This window comes from Python bivittatus, unplaced genomic scaffold, assembly GCF_059951505.1.
Source record: "Python bivittatus isolate LINGU-HERP-01145 unplaced genomic scaffold, Pbiv_v1 ctg000330_np1212, whole genome shotgun sequence".
In the NCBI taxonomy this organism is placed as follows: domain Eukaryota; kingdom Metazoa; phylum Chordata; class Lepidosauria; order Squamata; family Pythonidae; genus Python; species Python bivittatus.
Window position 1 is genome coordinate 29795272 of NW_028277058.1, and position 22678 is coordinate 29817949.

General features: G+C 35.1%; 1 protein-coding gene across 1 annotated transcript in view; it reads left to right on the forward strand.

The window, feature by feature from the left end:
* The window catches only part of PLXNC1 (plexin C1), a 61325-nt gene that overhangs the window by 26805 nt on the left and 11842 nt on the right, over positions 1–22678 (forward strand). Inside the window, exons 7-22 of the mRNA XM_025174111.2 lie at positions 1973–2048; positions 3118–3202; positions 3306–3365; positions 4282–4418; positions 5852–6031; positions 7093–7180; positions 10396–10602; positions 10711–10908; positions 13427–13517; positions 14141–14242; positions 15201–15304; positions 15987–16034; positions 16362–16462; positions 18037–18235; positions 20084–20230; positions 22440–22617. Coding sequence (XP_025029879.2) covers positions 1973–2048; positions 3118–3202; positions 3306–3365; positions 4282–4418; positions 5852–6031; positions 7093–7180; positions 10396–10602; positions 10711–10908; positions 13427–13517; positions 14141–14242; positions 15201–15304; positions 15987–16034; positions 16362–16462; positions 18037–18235; positions 20084–20230; positions 22440–22617 — 2001 coding nt within the window. The remainder of the gene's footprint in view (positions 1–1972; positions 2049–3117; positions 3203–3305; positions 3366–4281; positions 4419–5851; positions 6032–7092; positions 7181–10395; positions 10603–10710; positions 10909–13426; positions 13518–14140; positions 14243–15200; positions 15305–15986; positions 16035–16361; positions 16463–18036; positions 18236–20083; positions 20231–22439; positions 22618–22678) is intronic.

Genomic DNA, 22678 nt, shown 5'->3' on the forward strand with positions numbered 1-22678 from the left:
TAGCTATGAATGGATACATCTCATTTACTTGCCTTAGCTGGTAATAGGTATGCTTACACACAGAGGGCACTTGGGCCTCAAACAATAATAACGGATCCAAGTGAGGAAATTTATATGTTGCATTTATGAAACACCTATAACACCTATAAAACCAATGAAAGTGTATATCAATTAAAACTATCATAGTAGTAAATGCTATTGTTTAAATGATCTGGTTTACAATATGCATCTTAGAGCTCTTTCTTAAAGCAGGGGGCAATCATACAGTACCTGTGAGAGGACTGCTTCCCACAATATTGGATGTCACAGGAAAGAAGGCATATTTCTAGGTATAATGGGGTGGACGTGCCTAGAGATGTGGTGGGTATGACTCCTGGCTCCCACAAAGTTCTTTTAGATCTTCCACCCATAATCCATCTGCACCTTCCCACAACTCTCTGGGGAAAGACTATTTGGAATGCTACTACTATCTGTCTTACTCCAGAAAAAAAATCCTCTACACTAATTTCACTTCACATTCAGAAAATGGCAAAGCTCTTGCCTTCTCTGAACAGCTGGAATGTGCTAGAAATTCCTTGTCAAGATGGTAGCTCTGATTTCATAAGAAATGCAGATCCTTTATTATGTATACTGAGGTTAAGGAACTAAAATGAAATTGAAAGAAACAAAGGGAGAAAGGGGGAAAATAGAATTATTGTAAACAGATTTACTGTTTATTGTAAATTATTGTAGACAGATTTCTCTCAACCAAGTTCTCTCAGCACTATCCCCCATGCCGCCTCCAATATAGACACACAGAGAGAAGAACAGACAGAACAAAATCCCAACAGCACAGTTTAGTCTGTGAAACAAAAGTAAATTTATACGACATACAGCTTCACTGGTAGCTAGCTAGCTGTACTGTATAATTCCTTGAATGCCAATTCAGATTTCGGTGGATTGGAGTTTGGCTCTTAAGTGGCATTCAGTCAGACCTGGGAAAGAGCTCCCACTGGGAGACAGAAGACAAAATGGAGTTCCACTACCCCTTTTTAAAAAGCCCCTTGACAGGGGAATTTTCCTGCTCCTGATTAGTTCTTCAGAGTTTGATTTTCCAAGCCCTGATGGTCTCTGCTCATTATCTAGATGGACAAGTTAGATTTGATTGATGCTTTAAATTTCAGTTTTCCTTTAACTCTTTCATGTCTGAACTTCTTGGGATAGGATTTCTCCCCACTCGAGAAAAGTACTTGAGTGTATTTCCACTAGAGGAAAGTACTCTTAAAAGAACTTTGCCCATAGAAGCAGGTTCATAGTCCCTTAGCTAGCCAAACTCTAATTCTGTCCTTGAAATAGTATAGGTTTTAAAGAAACTACTATTTTATTTTCAAAACATTGCTTTTTTTTTTAAGTCTTGAGCAGCAGATGTTTAGAAAGACCCTGATAATAAGGAGCTGTATATTATCTATTTCTCCTACTGATAATAGTAATCATACATATTAATGGCTATTCAGAGTTCTAGTAGATGGCTTCTGTGACTCTGTGGTTACATTTAGAAGTTGTTTAAAGAGATTGCAACAACACTATTGCAAAGATGGTACATGCAGATGTGGGTGAGGTCTGTACCCAGTACAATTGTATCAAAACTTGAGGTTCTGTACAAGTCTGACTATAATATACAAGAAATATAGAACATCATTTTTTTGAGACTGTCAATTCTGTGTGATGTATTAAAGAGTATGAGGTGAGATCTATTTAAAGATTTGTTTTTGAGGCCATTATATATTTCTTTGGTAATGCATTTCACCTGTTGTAAGCCATTCATGAATCCAGTCCTGGTTGAAAAATAGGCTGTAAATAACATAGAATACAGAAGTAACCACAGTATAAAGGAAACCTGTAGCTCTAGATTTAAATCAGTTGTTTTTAAGTGATTCATTATATGTAAGTTTGCACCTAATAATATGTGTTTTCTTCTAATTTTTTTTTTCAGTTCAAGTGTCATTCACCTCAAGAACTTGGAATTTATCAGAAATATTTGAATTTAACCACTGTTCCTCTCAAAAAACGTAAGATGCATTTGCTAAATTTGTTTTGTATGGATTTATAATATTCTGCTTTATAAAGAGTCTTAAAGCTGATTCCAAGCTTATAATTTCTTCTTGAATTACTATTAGTTCTGTCACTTTTTACATAGGCCATCTACATGCAGTTGCCAAAAAATAATTCTTCCAATAGTTCCTCCATTTCTTTTTATTTATTTATTTATTTTTGTTAGGAATCTACCTTTTCGGGAGGGATGAAACAGGAGTACAATTCCTGCAGAATATATATTATTTTGGCATAAATTTCTCATATTTTTGAAGAAGCTGGCACATAACATAGGGATAAGGGATCCAGGTTCAGTCCCTCATATCTCCAGGGATCATCAAGGTCAGGATCTTCTCAGGAACCCTGGTGAATTACTGATAGCTAGTGTACACCAAGAAAGATGAATGAATGGTCACACCCAGTATAAGATCCCTTTTTGATATATTTTTCTATGCTGGCATAGCTGGCTGCCAAGAAGCAAATTAGGAAATCTGCCCTGGACCAAAGATAAGCAAGCTGAGGTTCTATTTCCGCTAGCTGAAATAAATCAGCCTTCGAAAAAGTCCTTTTGCAGTACCTTGAAGGATAGACTGTACTCATCCAAAAGGCAAACCAGGGTTCAAGACTATCATCCATCAGGCAGCAAATCCAAAGGGGAAGCAAGAGACAAGGCCAGCAAAATTCAAGGTCCAAAGCAGGCTATTCACAAACAAGCACTGAGTTCTTGATGATATCTTGTCAGCACTGCCCAAAGGGAGGGAGTACAATAAATAAGCCATTCTTATTTATTCTGTAAATTAAAATCTTATCTATCACCAAAATATTCTTTAGTCCACATTTAAATAAAATGTAAAGAGGTTGTAAATGAAAAAAAGTATAGTTGAGGTTGCTACTAATAACTCCAGTATCAAATATTTAATATTTATGGCATGTAAATATCTTGAATAGGACCTAGCCACCAGCTATTCTTCACACTTTTGCTGATAGTTCTCTCTTTCCTTTGCTAATCACTACATATTCTATTGTTTGTAAAATATATATTACTAGATGCTCAGAATGTAATCGTACTGGCTGTACCTGGAATGTTAGAGAAAAAAAATGTGTTGTCTCTACTACGACTTGTTCAAGAAAAGTAAGATGTTTTGATTTTATAGGATTTTAAAAATCATTTAATGAAATTTGTTTTCTTAAGTGGTCTTGGTAAAAGGACATGTTTTTATTGATTTATTTTTCAGAATGATTGTAATGGCACTATCAATGCATTAAGTGGAAAAGATCATTCACGGAGATCAAAGGTTCGCAAATAATTTGAAATTGATGTGTTATATTAGAACTTAAAGGAAAAGTCTTATACCAGAGATGGACATATTGTTAAAATTACCAGGAAACCCATTTAGTATGGCCAATGGAAGATAATCCTGGGAGTTATCAGCAATGTCTGGAAGGCTACAAGTTTTCCATTCCTTAACTCCTTGGCATGGATCTGTCTTTTAGAGAAGGGCAAGCTCTCTTCTTACTTCCTTCAGATTGATGTGGCTATTTTATGTATCAATAACTACTGATACATAAATTATATATTTTGAAGCTGTCTTTGCAAGTTTTCCAAATGTAACAGAATACTGATCCAATCTGTATCGGGATCACTGCATATAAAGAAACTTAATTATCTCACATCTGTATGGGCCTTGGTACCAGTGGAAAGAATTTAAAAGAGTAACTTTTTTAAAAATTCTATTTACAAGAAAATTAAAATATGTATGTATCTTGATGTGGGTAAAGGATGTATTTTAAATCATATTCCTAATTCAGTAGCACCAGTGTACAGGTAACTTTGGGGTTTTTTACAACTTATAATTGCAACTATAGATCCATCCTCATGAATCTGAACTTTCAGCTTTGCTTTCTCATTTTTCGAATACATGTGCTATAATTAATAATTAATATAATTAATCAATTCTGGGTCCCTGCAAATCATCACTTGAAAGCATCAGATCATAAGCTCTTGTGAGTTTATTTATTTTTCTTGTCACTTTAATTATTATATAAAAACAACTGAAATTATGGAAAACTATTTACAAGTTATAAGTAAATTACAAGTAACATGTAAAAGCTGTTAACAAAGGAATGTTAAAGGTACTTATAAATGCATAATTCTGTAATTTAAAAGGATTGTCTGGATATGTTAACATAAATTTATTCTGTTTCCAATAGCCTATGAAAATCACTTCCATTGAACCAAATTGGATATCAACATTAGGTAAACATGAAGTGCTAGTCATAGGAGAAAACTTTAGGAAATCAAATATTTTGCTGGAGATAACTGGAACCAGTAGCTGCCCACAAGATGTGTGAGTCAGAATAACATCATGTTGATTTTATCTGGAAACCATTTGCACTGGTGACTATATTATATAGTCAGATAGTGCCTTCCTAAAAAATGTAGATTTGCCAATTAATATATCCTGGAAATTGGAACTGTTCTGTTGTTATATGCTGTGTTAACCTCCAAAGTGGAACTTTACTAGTAATTAGGAAGTAAAATTAATTAGTGTGTCTTTCTGCTGTTCTCTGTGGAATATGTTATATTTGCTATTTGGATTATAATTATCCTATCTGCAACCTACATATGAAGACATAAAGCTAAGAGCAGAAATTAATGGTAAATATAGGATAAATGAAATATAAAGGAGACTTAAATATGTATGGCATCTGGCTCCTGATAGTTATTCATATTTTCGACAGTCATTCTTAAAACTTATATCTTGGCTGTGCTCCTCCACATTTTCAACGTGAGAAAGAGACCAAAAAAAAGAGTGACCAGAGAAACTGCATATCCTGAGGGATTATTTATTCAACAAGGGTGAAAAAAATGTTGGTTGCCAGGAGTGCCTGCTGAGAGCTGCTGATTTCCCCCTGTAGATTATTTATTGAGTAATACCTCCTGAGTAAGCAGAGACTGTATGAGGAATAGCAGCCCTTTCCAAGGAGCAATACATTGAGCAAGTAAACAAGGATGGCTAATAGGAATTAGCCAGTAAAGAAAGAAGAAAAGACAAAGGTGTCTGGAGAGGCTAATGCTCTGAGGATTGTTTGTTCAGCTGTGAAAAGTAACAAGATAATCTCCCAAATAGTTACTGGTTGAAAAAAATGTATATTGAGAGCTAATGGTTGTCCACGATAGTTGATTAGGTGACTTCTTCCTGCTGAGTAAGCAGTGATAGGCAGATTCTAGGAAGCAGCCTCAGTGAAGAAACAGAGAGAGCAAACATGAGTTTACAAGGTACTTAATGTATTTTCATTCTAAGGGAACAGTATACAGATAAGAGAATAAAGTTTTATCAGATCAAACAAAGGAAGTTCGAGCTGAAAGAGGAAGCAACTCTCCATAAGAAAGATAATCGAAGAAAGAAGTGGATGGGCGTGTCAACAAGAACCAAGAGTTGTAGAAAATATTCTGTACTCAGAAAGAGCCTTGAGGCCCATGGAGGTGGAGGGAGGTTCTAAACCTTTAAAGGAAGGAAAGAAAGAAGACAGTGCAGAATAGGTGACAGGAGGAAAGTTTTCAAAGAAGTTGAGGTAGCAGGAATATTCAGCGACGGTGATTGTGTTCAGTGAAGGTGATTATGTTATTGAATTTAAGCAAACTAATGCTGAGTATTAGTGAACTTAAAAAATGGGATTTTAGTAAAGAGCAGTGAAAAGTATGATTCCATAGCAGGCAAGCAAATGGGAAAAGAAATTCTAATGCATTAAAAATGACATATTTTTCTTTTTTCCTTAGGGGATATGTTACTAAAGTGTTAAATGACACGCACATTAAATTCTGTTTACCACCAAGTCGCAAAGAAGTCAAGAATGCATGCATAAAGGAAAATGGGTTTGAGTGTTCAACCTCTGTTCCACTATATTATGTCTCTTTTCCATCATGTTTTGAGATCCTTCCAAATATTACGTGGATGAGGTAACATCTAATTTGCACTGTCATAAAATGGTAAACTGAACATGAAAGTTAAATAGTCTAACCTAAACCCAGCATTGTTATTGATATACGTATATCTTTGAGTTTATAGACCTCTCTCTCTCCCTTTACAAATTTCCCTTTATGTAGAGCAGCTTCAGAGCTATTATTTCTCTACCATACCAAAATAGCTAGTGGGTGAATATAAAGTAATTGACTTTTCTGTGGCAGTGATATGGCTCCAGAATACTCACTCAAAAGCCCTCTTCCTCCCCAATGTTTGTTTTTTTTTTTGTCATAAACAGGAAACATTTTTATTCCAGCAGGCTCTTTGAGTGTATTACTAGAAAAATGAGATCAAAATAAATTATTTTTACTATTATTAAACTTCTACAAGTGACTAGAAAACTTAATTAGTAGCATAGCAAATTCAAATCTCTGTTATATCTGTCAGCATGGAAATCAACTCTCTAATGAAAACATAACATATAATAGCTTTTAATATGTGCCAAGTCAATTGTGGAACTCTCACAATTGCTGTTTAGTTTTGGTATGGGTAACATAATTAGTGATCCATAAAAATAAGCTTTTCTCTATCTGCCTTTTCATTTGTACTCTTGTTGTATGTTGAATGCCATATGCTATTTATTTCACTTAGAAGAAAGTAACCTAAGAAATGCATTTTTGAGCCTTTTCTCTTATATGCTCTGAAATATTTTGTGGTACTGTATACTTAAAACAACAACACTGCATGATACCATTTTTCTTTTCTCTAGTACTTCTTTCTGTAGTGCACTGAATACATGTATGTTTAAATCCACTTTTTAGAAACAGTATAATTATATATTGCAGGCATTTTATTATCAGTTCAATTACATTTTGTTGTGTAGCCACTATACCCTTCAAGAATTGACAATACATACCTAAGGCCATAGCACTGACATTCTGAGTTAATTTACTTTACATACAACTCTATGAAAATTAGATTTTTTTTTTCATTTTTATTTATCAAGAAATTCCAGCTTTAAGCTTATTCTTTATTTTGTTTTTTTTCCCCTCTACAGTGGAGGTCGCAATATTACTATACGTGGGAAATATCTTAATATCACAGAGACAGTTATTATGTTAGATGATTTGGAGCAAAACATGATGGTAGGTATTGTATACTTTGTTTTTCCCCAAGGGTCACTGCCGTTAAATAGATAAAAATGAATATTTTTATAATAATCTTATTAAACATTATAGTTAAACAGATAAAAACTAATGAAAATTACAAAAAATAAAAGAATAAAAAGAAAAAATAGGGAGTGCAGAAAGAAATATATATATATAGAGACAGAAAAATAAAAAAGGAAGAAAAAATAAAAATAAAAAGATAGCAGAGGACAAGAAAAGAAATATATAAAGAAATGACTTTCACCTTTGTCACAACAAGTATAAACAATTTAAACAACTTATCACCTTCTCTTAAAATGCAATAACAATTTCTTCATCTCATATCTCATATCTATAAACAAATCCTTACAACCTTGTCATTCAGTCCTGGTCAGCAAAATTCCATTAAGGGTTGGCAGAAATAATAACATATCTATTTTAACCTTGATCAAATAAACCTACTTTATATTCTTTCCTTTATTTTTAATAGTCTTGATTGTAAATCCCTTCAGATAATGACCTAGAGCCTGTTTTCTTTTCATTTTTCTTTTTCCCTTCTCACAAAATTCTTAAGAACTTTAACAGATCTCTGTTGTTGATCCAATATTAGAAACTTATCCAAGGCACTCTTTTGGTTTGCCAGTTGCACATCCCTATCGATTATTAAGACATCTGCCAATTTCATTTGTACATCCAGTGTAACATCTTTTTTGATATCACTCTTGCAGCCTGTCATTTTCAAATCCACTTTCAGATCAGTCCCAGTCCTGTTGGGTAAAACTTGTTCCTCTTCCACAACATCTCTTAAAAGTCATCTGTCTATAATGACAGACACTTTTAAGGTTAACTTCTAGATCCATTGCTCACAAATATTCTCGAATATGTCCAGTGTTAAAGTATTTTGCTCCATTCTGGGTTAATAAGTCAAATTTAAGTGCTCTTCTCCTTTAATTGTAATCGTTAGTTCCCTCTGGTACCCTCTCATGTTCAAATTCCCATCCTATTTTGTTTTCTTTCAAAAATTCAAAACAATGGCATTTTCTCACTGGAAGGATTCCCACAATCAATTTCAAAATTTTATTTCAAATCTATCTGGACCCCTAATCCATTTATAACTTTCCAGAATCAGCATTCTAATCACTTTTTTGCCACTTATTCCCCCCTAAAAAAAGACTTTTTTTTGTCCTTAAACTTATCTTAAAACTTCTTTCGTCAAGGATTAAAGGAAACTCACCCAGTATATCTTATCAAACCTGTCAATTGGAAAGTTCTTAATAGTTGAAAACCAATTAATAAGAAATTTCCAAAAGTGATTAAGAAATGAGGCTTGACAGAACTTTGTGTCCATAAGACTACATTGCGGTTGTGAGCTTGATGGATTTCCCTTGACTCCCAGCTGCTCAACTCACAAGCTGGCTGCAAAAACCTCAGTTCCTGCAGTTTACTCATGATGCGCAGCTGTCCAGAGTGCAAATGGGCAATCTCACGATCTCTCCTGTATCTGGAGTGGTTTGGCCAGCCAGCAAAATGCTGTCTCTGCTCCCTCGGAGATATCTAGTTTGCCATGAATCCTCACTGGAAGTCTGCAATAGATCAAAATGAATATTGTAGCCAAACGTATTGAGGGTGCTTATAAAGAATTTAGATTTTTAAGGCCATTTACTCAACTTTTGAGTTTGGATGTTGAACAACAATTAAAATTAACAATAAAAATATCAACAAAAAACAAGACAAAACAAATCATGCCAGAGGAAATACACATAATGATATCCACAACCCCCTGAAAAATAGGTTCACTAAATATCATGTCCAGTGCCTGGGAAAAAGCCACACTTTTAATGCTTTACAGAAGGCCATCAAGGTCAGGGCCATCCATATCTCACAGAGCAGATGCAACAACAGGGAAGATGACATTATTTGATTGAGGGGACTTGGAGTATGCTCACTCTGTGGAATGGGCAGAAATAACTGGACACAGATGGTCCCCCATATAACCCAGACCTATGCCAAGAGAGGTTTTATAGGTGACAACATGCACTTTGAATTGCACCTGGAAACCTACTGGGAACCAAAATAGCTTGCATAGTAGTGGGTGTACTCAGGTGCAACCATAACTATCCATGTGACTGCATTCTGGATCAGTTGGGGTTTCTGAGTGATATTCAAGGGAAGTCTCGTGTTGCAGAGCATGTTGCAGTATCCAAAAGGGAGCAAATCAAGACATGAGTGTTTGAGCTGCACTTCGCAATCCAGAGACTGATACAATTGACACACAATATTGTGCAAAGGCCCTCCTAGCCATGCCTACCACCTGCTCTTTGAACAGGAGCCAAGAATCTAGGACAACCCCCAAGTTGTGTACCAGTTCCATCTGCAGTGCAACCCCATTCAGAACCAACATGGAAAATCCCCAGCTCTTGGGACTCCTAAAGCCCACAACTAGTCAGTCAGTCTTGCTAGTGTTCAGCCTAAGCCTATTTCTCCCCCATCCAGGCTCTTACAGCCTTCAGACACTGAGAAAGAAGTTTGGGAGCATCCTTGGCTGGGCAGAGGTTGAGCGGTATAGCTGAGTCTTATGGACACAACGTACTGATGATGATACCCAGCTATACCTCTCAACCCCTGGGTGACCAACCATACTGATGATACCAGATCCAAAGCCACTGAGAAGTCAAGGAATCAGCTAGAATTCTTTACTCTGAAGTTAATATTTGAAGCCAGTGGCGCTATGATAAAATTTGGGAGAAGCTGAAAATTTCATGCAGTTTTGGGGTGCTACTCATGCTCTATATTCCTGGAACCCATATTTGTAAGTAAATACACAAAGGGTAAAATGTATTTCCCTAACATACCTAAATGAAAACTCAGCTAATATGAGTATATAAACACTAAAAAACCCAGTATTAATGGTTTTGTATTCAATATCAGATTTGTATGTGTATGTATTTGTGTGTGTGTGTGTATGTGTGCGTAATTTAAAACTGTCAAGACTCAGTTTAAAAATTTAATTAGGGGTGCTGATGGCTCAGTGGTGTTTTAAAATGTATGTGAATAAGCATATGAATATATGTAAGCAATATCAAATCTCACTCAATTAAGTGAAGTCTAAGCATTTCAATTGTGCACAGATCTGCAGCAATTTTAACAATGTTCTATATATGTATTTTGCTATGATTTATAATTTTCTCACTACTGCTTTTTTTTTTTTTTAGCAATTTACTTGCCATAAAAATAGTTTTGAATGCAATTTTACAACACCAGTTATTAAGATGGAGAAAGAAACTAAGATTATTAATGTTGTTCTTCAAGTTGAAAATATACGCATACCTTGCCGTGGATTTCAATATTATCCTGATCCTAAGTTTATTCACTATGAACTCATAACTGATTTGGAACCTGACCTGGAATTGAAAATACATGTAAGTTGTGGGTTTTTAAGTTCTTTGTCTTCAAACTTCTCTTTTAAACATTTGCATTGTTTGAATTTTGCTGTATGGTTCATTCTATTTTTTCATTTCTTTCTCTAGAAAGAAAATGACAACTTAAATCTTTCTAGAAATGAACTTGAAGTTTTTTTATCTTACATGCCTGGTAACCAAATGATAAACATAACTTTCAGTGTCCAAAATATTTCAAAAACTGCTACTCGTAGCATTATAAACTGTAGAGCTAAACAGGAAAAAAAACTTACCAGCAAGATTAATACGTCAAGTGTGAAAGTTTATGTAAGTAAAAATTGTATTGACTGTATATATTTTTGAGTTTGTGTTATCATATTTTATTCATAGAAATATGTCTCTGAAATTGTAACTCAAAATTAGATTTTTCCATATACTGAATATGAATGTCTCCTACCTGGAAACAGCCTTTGACATTATGTACATGTAGATAGAATTACATTGCTTTCAGTGTGAGTAATGCTCGAGTCTCATGAGCTGTGCATAGTCAAATCCAAAGCAGAAAAGTAATTTGGACCTGATGTGGATGCACGCACTGTATTTGTCAGCAGCACCTTAGAGAAGCTGGGCCTCTTCCTGGCTCACATGAAATACACATGTTGGAGCATGTGGTCCATGGATTTGGGATTTTCAGGGGCTACTGTGCAAGATCAGGAAAAAGTGTGCCCTGTTTAAGTCCTGCTGACAGACACGACAAGCATGCCTGCACTGGTTCCAAGGCACCTTTCCTGTTTTGGATCAAATGCTGCACATCTCTAAGATGAAATGATACCTTCTGCTTTTCTTTCGGAGTTGTAGTGGTTGCAGAAGCGGCAAAGTCAATCCAATTTCTCAAATTGGGAAATGTGTCTAGCATCTTTTTTATTCAGAGATCTTTGTCAGTTGAGAAATACTTTTCAATGTTGCATGAATGCCCACAACAATACATTATTTCTATGGGAGCAGGATTCCACAAGCCTTGAACTTGCATCCTTCCCCATTCTTTCAATGCAACTGTAAGCAAGCAATTGGAAGCTTTTGCTTCTGTTTTTGACTCAAGGCACTTCTGCACATTCTAAACCAATGGAAATAAATTCCAGAGCCTTTGTACCTTCAGTGCTGGAAAGTGCTGATGCATTTCTGGCTCAGTTATGGAGTATATGATATTGCAGAAAGCTAGGATTGCTTGGTTTTTCTTGTCTGATCTTCTGGGACACTATTTCCCTGTTGAGAATAATCTTTCCTGATTCCTGCTCTGGAACTGGAATGCTAACTCGATGGCTTTTGGGTACTTCCTTAATAAACGTCGCTAGGGCTGAAACTGGCAAGAGTTTACTTCCCCTTTATCTTTTGCAAAGGCCCAATAGGCAATAAAGGGCCAAGCGACTGAGGTTTTTTTCCCCCTTTCCTTTCTTTCCCTTTTGTATGGGAGGGGTCTGGAGGGATTTTCATCACTGCAGGACCTGTGTAACAGTCATTTTAACTCCTTGTTCAGTATTTTGACAGCAGAAGCGGAATCACTTTTGGACCGCTTCTGAAGGTTTGGGAAGTGAAAATGGTGGTGGTGTAGAAATGGCTTTCTTTTGCTTCTGTTTGTGACTAACAATCAAAAGTAAACAACATTTACTTAGACTTCAGTTTCATTTGCTGTTTCAGTAAATATCTGTTTCAGCTAACCTTTGTGTCTAGCTTTAAAGAGACAGTTCAAATCTAATGAAGGCGATACATGTGAGATTGGATTATGTCTCCCACTCTTATATTTGCCTGTAGCTGCAGCTGTTTTATTGCCTTGTCTGCCATCTGGAAATACTCCTTTAGAAGGTTTTTTTGCTGTCCTTTTCTGTTTAACCATTCCAAGCTATTTGATATCATCAGCAAACTTGGCTAGCAATTTACTTATCCCTAGTTCCAAATCATTATGAACAAGTTGAAGGATACAAATATCAGTATAATGTCTTGTAGATTCTGTTATTTCTTTCTGTTTCTCTTTTTCAACAATTTCTTTTAATACTTTTCTATTCCTTTAATAATAAATTAGTAAAGTGCTTAAATAAAGCAAGACACCAGATATCACTAATCATGACATATATTACTGCAATACAATCCTGTGCTTCTAGCTATAATTGTACAATATTTACTGGCAGAAAATGATCTCTGATAGAATAATGTCTATCATTACATTTTTTCCTCTAGTTTTACAGGATATAAAAAGGTATCATATCTTGAACTATACAATTTAATATTTTATTAGTTAGCTTTCTCTTTTTCTGTATGCTTCTATATATAGGCACTCAGTCTTGCTTGCGCACATAATTCCTTTACAAATTGCCATATGAGCAGGAAGGTAGATATAATTTGTAAAATAAATAGAATATCTACACACTGAATGTTACAAGTAATCTGCATTCTTTATGCTTAACATATATGACAGATACTCTTGATTTTGAGAGAGAAGAAATGCTTGCTATTGGGCCTGTTTATGTTGGATAGCCTTCTATAACTGGAAAAAAATCTCTCCTTGCTTAACTGGAAGGTGCATATTATCTTTCAATAATTATTTTTTCTTGAGTGCTCTCTAGATGGAAAGACAAGGTATAATCAAATAAATTTAAAACATTGCTATCAACTGTTTATGAAATTTAAACATTGTACCAATTCCTTTTATCCCTACAGCAAATTCTTCATATACTGACTGTAGTCTTCTCTCTCTTTCTCTCTTCTTCATATATTGACTGTAGTTTTATATAGTGTATGTATGTATAGTGTACACACACACACACTGAATCAATGTCTTATTTATCTATAGGTCAAGGTGGGGAATATGGTGCATGAAGTCCCAAATGAAAACAACTATTCATTCTTCTACATTCTTTTGTTAATCCCTATAGTAATTGTGGGTAAGTAATTGCATACTTATCTCTATCTGTTTATTTGTTACAAAATAGTATGTGTATATGATGATAGTGAAAATCAACCAAGTCATTTGATACATCTCAAAGCACTCCTGATCACCAAAACCATCAGCTAAATTCACTAGGCGCCATCAGAGAGCACTTTACCCATAATCATCTCACAGCTTGAGAAGTTCTGCTTATACTGCATCTGACTAATGATCCATCCTGTTGCTTCTCTCCCTTGTTATACCCAAAACCTTTCCAAGGCCTCAGACTGAATTACCTAAGATTCTTTATTTCCATCAACGTAATGCAGCCCATGGATTTTCCCTCCTTGGTAGAGGCCTCCAATTCTTGTCAAAATTTTGGGAGGGGGTGGGGCTACAAAAAGGAAAGCTTTTGTGGTAGAAGGGAGGATTGGAGGATGTCCAGGGTTTCTACTACTACCTATAGTCCTACTCATATTCTCAATTTTTGGTAGGGCTGCAGATATTTTAACATATTGATTTGAATAAATTGCATGCCAGTTTAAACTTGGCCATTCTGAGCTGCATCCATTTTCAAATATTTTAAAACTCTATTTTTCTCCTTTCTGTGTTAGCTTAATGTTCTTTTTTTTTTTTTAGTTGCATTTTTTGTTACCCAGCGAAAATCTAAGCAATTAAATCGAAAATTGAGTGAACATCTGGAGCTATTGGAATGTGAACTTCGTAAAGAAATACGGGAGGGTAAATTTATCTATATCTGCAGTATGCAAGTGAATAAATTGACACTTGGGTGTAAGAGGCTCCAGAATTGTTTCATATGTGCATTTATTTTCTGTGCAATTATTTTTTCATTGTATGAAATGCAGAATCCTTGTTTTGTACCTACATTACCAGATTGTATGACAGAGGTGTGGAGGAAACATCTTTTTCCTCATAAAATCTTTAATATTCTTTATAAAAACCCTTTATAAAAGCCTCTAGTAAATTGCCTTTACTGTTCCAAAGCTTCTGTGCTCATTTTAGCCAATACTCCCCTTGTTTGTAGGAAACAAGAACTGTGTGTACAAATATAATAGACCTTAAGTGATTTATGCATGTGAAATAATGTTTTGCTACATTTGAAACATGATTTCCCCAATTTAATGTAATAAAAGTCATTCCCTAAATACCTCATACTAGTTTTCTGCATATTAAGAGACAAGCTATTTTCTATGTGTTTGTCTTAAATCTTCATGTGATTGTAGGAGCCTGCCCTGACCCTTAATGCAGCTACCGTTCTCTACGATTGTCTTTACTGGGTTTTGGATTAAACTCTTCCATAAAGTATCAGTGGTGATTATACAATAAATAATCATTTGATATCCCTGAATTAAAGGCCAATTTAAAAAAGCATCAGATTCTGCTGAGTGCTACTTGTGCTTCCTAGTTGCCTATATCCTCTTGCTGGTCAACATTTAATGGCAGCTACTATTTACTTTCTTGGTTACTACTGCATTGAATACAACAATGTATTTCAAAACCCTGCATAAAAAAAATACACAGTCAATATTGTACATCAGATAGATAGACAGACAGACAGACAGACAGACACACATACACACCTTGATAATCATTCCTTTCCAGAACCACACTGAAAACTATTATTAGGATGTTACATTATAAAAAAAAAAATGCTACAAGCAACTTTTTTCTTTTGTAGGATTTGTTGAACTACAAGTTGAAGAATTGGATATAGTTGACAGTTTTGGAACAATTCCATTTCTTGACTACAAACATTTTGTTCTTAGGACTTTCTTCCCAGAGGTAAATGATTATTTGTCTGCAATAATCAAGTAGGTAAATGATTATTTTTCTATAAAAATCAAATAATTGAAGTAAATTATTTCAATTTATTAAATTTAATCTGCCCAACTCCATTATGATTCTGGGTGACGTACAGTGTAAAAAAAATTAAATAAAACAGCCCACACAATACAAAATACAAAAAAAACATTGGGAGAAAACAACCAGCATCTCACAAAATACGTAGTCCATAAGGACCTGCCACCCGGTTTAGCCCAAGGCTTGGGAAAAAAGCCAGGTGACTGATAACTGAAGGACAGGTAGGTGGACACAAAGATGAAATACCAGCCTGCTCTTTTCTTCCCCCCTCCCCCACACAATCAGTTTCCATCCTGTGCAGATAATTTAGTAGCGTGAATAAGAGGGAATTTACATAACAAATACTTCAATTTTGAACCAAAATTGGTTTTGTTTTTCTTTTCTTACAAAATGATTTCTATAGATTGAATATGTGGTTTTCAGTTGCATCTAGACTTACAAGACCACATTTTATAAGAATTTTCACTTCATTGTCTTTTGTAGTTTAGAGAAGAACATTCAGAACATAAGTCATGACTCCACATCAAAATCAGCATCATTTTTATATTCATGCTACTGTTTGTTAGAAAATGTTTAATACTACATTCATTATTTTTATGTTTAGGCTACAGGCACTTCATCTATATTTATTGAAGACTCTAATGAACCACTAGTAAGTATAATTTTCATTCTTTTAAGTTTGTTTATGCTACTTAAAAATATATATTTCTAAGATTTTAGATTTTTCACAGAGTCTAGAAATATTACATATCCAAGCTGGGGACAGAGATTACAAGGAGTCTGAAAACCTTTACTAAGAGGAATAATAATATGTATTCCCTTATCTGCCTCCTTTGTATCTCTTGTAATATCAATATCTATAGCAGGATTTCTTCTAAATATTGAAGGATGATTTTTGCAGCTGTAATTAAGAATAAAATATACACCACATTAAAAATAGGTGAACAGTAATGTAATTTATGTCTTTCACTTCTTTCAGAGAAAAGACCAGAGATTGTATGCATTAATTTGTAACAAGCATTTCCTTGTTACTCTGATTCACACTCTTGAAAAACAGAAAACCTTTTCTGTGAAAGACAGGTATGTTACAAAGTTTAAATTCTACAGGTTGTACAAAATAGGGAACAAATTAACAGACACCAAATTGTCATGTTTCTTTGGCTAAAATAATCAAAAGTTTTTTGGAAAGTCTTTCTTCTTTTTAACTTCTTCATTCTTTGAGTAGTCAAAATCAGTTCTTCTCATCTTGAATAGAATATATACTTTTCCCTTTATGAATAACCAGAAAAGTTTGAACTATCTCAGTACAGAAATAAGAATCATGGTAGTCCTTTAGTAACTTGAAATTTAAATTGAATACTCAGAATGATTTGCACTAGAAAGTATTATTTCAAACAATAAAATTCTCAGATGGTGTAAACTAAAACCATTACTTATGAATACTGGCAGACAATCAGCCTTTTTATGAATGAATAAATCTTGAACTGTGTGTGGAAGAAATTGCTGGAAATAAAGGAGATGAATTTGGGCTGAAACTGGGAAGTCTGACATACTACTTGTAGGAAGGAGAGATCAGGAAGCCAAGTGACTGTGGTTGCTTATGTGTCCAGCAGTGTTCTTTAGGCATCAGGAGCTGTTTTTGCTGGAAGGCTGGTTTGTACTGTTTTCTATGTTTTTATTGTTGTTGCTCTGAGTCACCCAGGATTATGGCACATAAGATCGATGGCCATATAAGTCTTATCAGTCAATCAATAACTTCACTTTAATCTAGCCTTTGCATTTGGGAGGGAGGTGTGAATACTTCAAAGTGGATGGGAAAATAAAGGGTTTATATTTGTCAGGTTCAGCCCAAGAATCACAATGAGATAGTCCAGAAATCAGCTCAGCTTCTTTATTAGCTTGCACCTAATAGACAGAATCTCACCAGACTAACTCTAATGCCCCCAGCGACAGCAACTATAACCATCATGCCCTTAGGGAGGGGCCAGTCTCTTTCTCTTGACTTTCACACACTCCGGCTGGGGGCTGAGGAGGTGCTTCCCTTGGAATGTCTCTCTCCCTTCCCTGTAACCTTGAAGCTCCATTCCAGAATCCTCCCTGCTCGTGCCTTTCATCACAATATTATCTATAGTAATGGCATTTTTTCTTTAAACTCAGATGTGAAAAAGTTACTGCAGGTTAATTTTCTTTGTTGCATAAATTGTGTAATTTGAGTCCTTATATGACTTAAGAATAACCAGTTTCATTTCTCTCTTCCACCATTTGATATTTATTGTCTGAACAGTACACAGGTGCTTACTGAAGTAGGCATTAATTTTAGTGCTCCTGTTGTTTTCTTCACCTCTGAAATGGCTAATAGAGTTTACATCCATAACATTCAGGTTCTTAATTCTTTGAACAGTACAGACTTTGTTTATATTTATAGTCTTGATTGGTGGCCTTGCTAATAAATTGTTTGCTCTTAGATGCATCACTCTACCTTTCTGTTAAATAGATCCCACATATTTTACTAGTTCCAGAAATCATGTCATGCTTTTGTATGGCAGCTGGAAAGATGTGGATGTTAGATCAAGCTAGTAGTATTATTGTAAGCTAACGATTCAAATCCCTAACATTTAGAGTTACTGTTAATCTATTCTTCTCTTTTTAAACAGATGCTTGTTTGCATCTTTCTTGACAATTGCACTACAGACCAACCTAGTCTACTTAACTAATATTCTAGAAGTTTTGACAAGAGATTTGATGGAACAATCGAGCAATATACAACCTAAGCTGATGCTAAGGCGTACAGAATCAGTAGTAGAAAAGCTGCTTACAAACTGGATGTCAGTTTGCCTTTCTGGTTTTCTTCGGGCAAGTATTACATATTATATGTTTTTGCTATATAACATCAGTGAACACGAGACTGATTTATCTGCATGCAGATTTTCCTGCTCATGTTGCAGGACACTTGGTCTCCTAGCAGTAGTGACAAACCACAGACTGGAAAACCACAAGAGCAATATGAACAGTCTGTTGTAATTAGTACTAATGACTATACTATATATTTATATGTACAGTATATGTATATGTATATATACAGTATGTGTGTGTGACTATATATTTGTTTCAATAAATACCAGGGAGGAGAGAAGATTGAATGTTGCTAGGATTGAATGAAGAAAGCAGTTTTTCAGGCTTAATAATGAAGGAAGAGAGGGAGAAAATTCGGCAAGAACCTGAATTTACTTCTGAAGAAAGAGTTATCAGAATGAACAGGGCACTTTGTCAAGTTTATCAGAGTAGGGCAGAATGTTTTATTTCACAAAATAAGAATGGTTTCTCCCTTGTGATTTGGCACTGGCCTATGCTCTTTCCTCTGGATTATTTAACAGAGATTAAATTAAATTAGTCCTATATTGCTCAGGCCTTGCATATCTGTTGCTCTGAAATGAATCTGTCCATCCTCTTAAGATCTGGGAGAGAGGCCATGCTAAGTAATTCCATCTATGGGGCCTCAGAGCTGGGCCTTCTCATTCTTACTTGTCCCCCCACAGAAGACCTGCCTCCTCCCTATTGTATTTCTGACAAAAGATAAAAACGTAGAAGAGAGTATTTTGGTGATGTTATGTTTTTCTCTTATGATCTGCCTGTGCTAGTTAGCACTATTGTAATATATATTGTTTCGATTTTTTTTAATCTTTATTTCTTTTGTACACTGTCAAAAGTCACTTTGGAGTAAAATGATATAGAAATGCCAATAATAAGCAACCAAATAAACAACAGGTCAGAGAGCATCTGGAAGTTGCTTTGGAAGATGAGTTACTATGTATGTGAGATGAAAGTGTCCCTGGTTGCTATCTTGAAACATTATTTTCAAGGTTATACATCATTTCCTTGACACAACTCTTTAGCTTTATTGCTATGTAAAGTATGTCCTAATCAGGTCACAGTATGCTGCCATCAGTACAAATTAAAAATAAACAAACGTTGTGAATAGCTTACTGTAGCAACCTGTTCAGAGCTTAAAAACCTGAATGCACTCAGAGCACCCAACAAGAGCTCATATATTCATTTCAGTCAGTGGTGTCTGCAGTGGGCAGAATCAGCAGTGTCAAAATAGTTGGTGTGGCTGGGCAATCAAAGTCATTCCCCTTTTTAATGTGCATTGCACACATCACACAGATGGAAAAAGGGTCAGGGTGTCGATCACCCAGTCATGCCTCTATTATGACACGTTGACTACTACCACAACCCCTGCAGGAAGTCTCTGATTTTAACTGAATTAAATTTCATAAACTTAATGTTCTGAATGTACTAAGTAAGCATCTCATCTCTTCAGATTGAGGGGTGAGGCATAAGTAAATGAGAATCTATTACTTTAAACATTCCTGCAGAAGCCACTTTGACATGGGGAAAATATCTGGAACCGATGGGTAGATCATAATTTGTGACAACCAGATGTTAATTTAATTCAATGTACATTTGTTGCACTATTCAGCACACATATGCCAAATATAGATACAAAGAAATCGCTTGGTTTCATGGTTTTGCATGTAGTAAAAATGTGTATTATTCAAAACAGATTTCAACTAGAACAAGTGGAGCATGTTTAGTGTTTCCCCTCCCACTTTTTTTCACACTATATTCATTGAACAAATGCAAAGAAATGCAAAAGTATAAGTAAGCAGTATACAAACTGTGTTTCATTTTGTTTCGTAGGAAACAGTTGGGGAACCATTCTATTTACTTGTAACAACTTTAAATCAAAGGATTATCAAGGGTCCTGTGGATGTAATAACTTGCAAGGCCCTGTACACACTAAATGAAGACTGGTTACTGTGGCAAGCACCTGAATTCAGCACAGTGGTACGTTAGCTAATGACTTTATGACTGGAACCAATTTGTATGAAAGAAGCAAATATTCCAAAAAGGCTTTGTATAGTGTATTCTAAAAATCAAGATTCAGTGCCAAGAAAGGCTGACTCTAACTTAATTTAATTGGCAGAAATTTAATTTGCATAAGTATTCTATTTTATCTAGTTATAGAAACGGGCAAAGAATTATCCCCTGATTATTTTTACATAATTTTCATTGACGATGAATTATTCCGTTTATTGAAAACAGTTCCATTCCATAAAAATTCCTCCAAGTATTTGCCTCATCCTTTCAACCCTATCTTTATAGTGATAACATCTCAACACAGTCAGTGCATGGCTGTATGTGTATGTATGTAAGTAGGTGTATGTATGTATGTATGTATGTATGTATGTATATATATATATATATATATATATATATATATATACACACACACACACACACACATACATACATACACACACACACACATACATATATACAAACACACACCACAGATAGCATAAAGCTCAGTGGAACTATTTTATCATTCTGTTTCTGGACCTATGCTTGGTAGTTTGCATCTCCTACAAATCAGTCATTTCAACAGGAAGCAATTTTCAGAATATGTACACAATACCATTCCCTCCTTATCAAGGATGCAGCCTACATGTTGCTCATGCACTAGGACTATATTTATTGTCATTCCAATGCATTTATCTCTGTGAATAATAAGAGAGAAACATAATACTGAAAACACTGTTAATGGGAACAAAGAACACAGGCCCAGGTAGAAATATCTTTAAATTTCATGTGACAAGAAAGGATGAAAAATTAAATGTTTTTACTGTTTTCTTTCTAGTAAGTTCTAAGTTACCTGTGGGTTATTATCTCCAAATACAAATATTCAATTACTACATTGAAAACGGCATTACTGAAATGGAATTGTTTTAATTCAGTTTATATCTGATGCACTTTTAAAACAAAACATCCCGTTATGGAATGCTATGAGGCAGGGAGATCCTGAGCTCATGTTGGAGGATCCCAACATGAAAGAGTTCAGGGTAATGAATACTACCCTAAATAAATACTACAAGGTAATAAGTACTACTCATAAATACTACTCTGAAGACTTAGAGATGGTGAGAGGGAAACTGGTGGATATCTGGAGTTTACCTGACAGAACCTGGGCTGGACTGGATAAGAAAAAGAAATGTAGAGAATAAATTATGGAATGAGGGAGACCCTTGCCAGAATGAAAACAATGTGACAAGTAATGAGAGGGCATAGAGGGCATAAGGAAGGAAAGCAGGGAAGGACTATGTGGGGGGTGTTCTTTGTGTGTATATTTGAGCAAGGCAAAATGCATATTTGGGGGGACTCTAAAAGAAAAAGAGGATTGATGTCAGGGACTAAGACCATGATGGTGACCCAATCATAAAACTTCCTCCTGTACCACAGTCTCACATGCTGTCTCATTTCAGATGCTAGATTATGACATTCTTGTTCACCCAATATTTGTAGGGTAAAGGCTGGCCCAGGACTGCCTTTAAATGAACTGGGTTAATATAATTTAACTTCTGTATAGTCAAAGGTTGCACTTTTACTATTCTTAGTTTCTTTCATTGAAGATTGTTTTATTATTTACTCAATGTGGGCTTCCCTCAGAGAGGAAAGCATTATACAAATTGATCAAATATGCTAGGCATGTAGCCAAGAGGGAAATCGAGGGAAAATCTCACTCATCTGGGAATTGTAGATTCAAAGGAATGTATTTCAGAACTAAGGCCTTGGTTTCTACACTGTGTTTAGATTTCTAGGCAAATTATTCATCTTTTAGCCTCATCAGTATGCCTTTCTTTAAATGACTATTTAAATTAACATCCTGTCAGTATCTATTATGCTACCTTGTCAAAATTCCAGATGTGGAGTACCCTCCCCCAAAGTTGGAAATCATTGGTTCAGCATTATTTCTGACTGTATCACAAACTTGCTTAAGGACCCTCAACATATTCAGAAGTATGCGATTTGAACCTGTTTCCCTTGTCTAGACTCAACACATTAGTTTACTCAGGAGGAACAAATATAAAGTATTATATTTTAGAAATCAGTGAATGCCATCTTTCCTATTATGAATTTGTAATAATCCTCCTTATGTATATTTTCTGTCTGATTTCTTCTTTGAAGTAACTCTGAAGGAACATTCACACTTTTCCAGGTATTAAATGTTGTCTTTGAAAATATCCAAGAAAATGAGGCCAGTGGCAATGCTCAGAATATCCAAGTTAAAGTCCTGGATTGTGACAGCATAGGACAGGCCAAAGAGAAGATCCTGCAGGCCTTTCTGAACAAGAACGGATCCCTGTATGGTCTCCAGCTAAGAGAAATGGGCCTGAGTAAGATACTGATACTGCTATATTTGTCATAAATTCAAAAATAGCTATTTGTTTTTGTCTC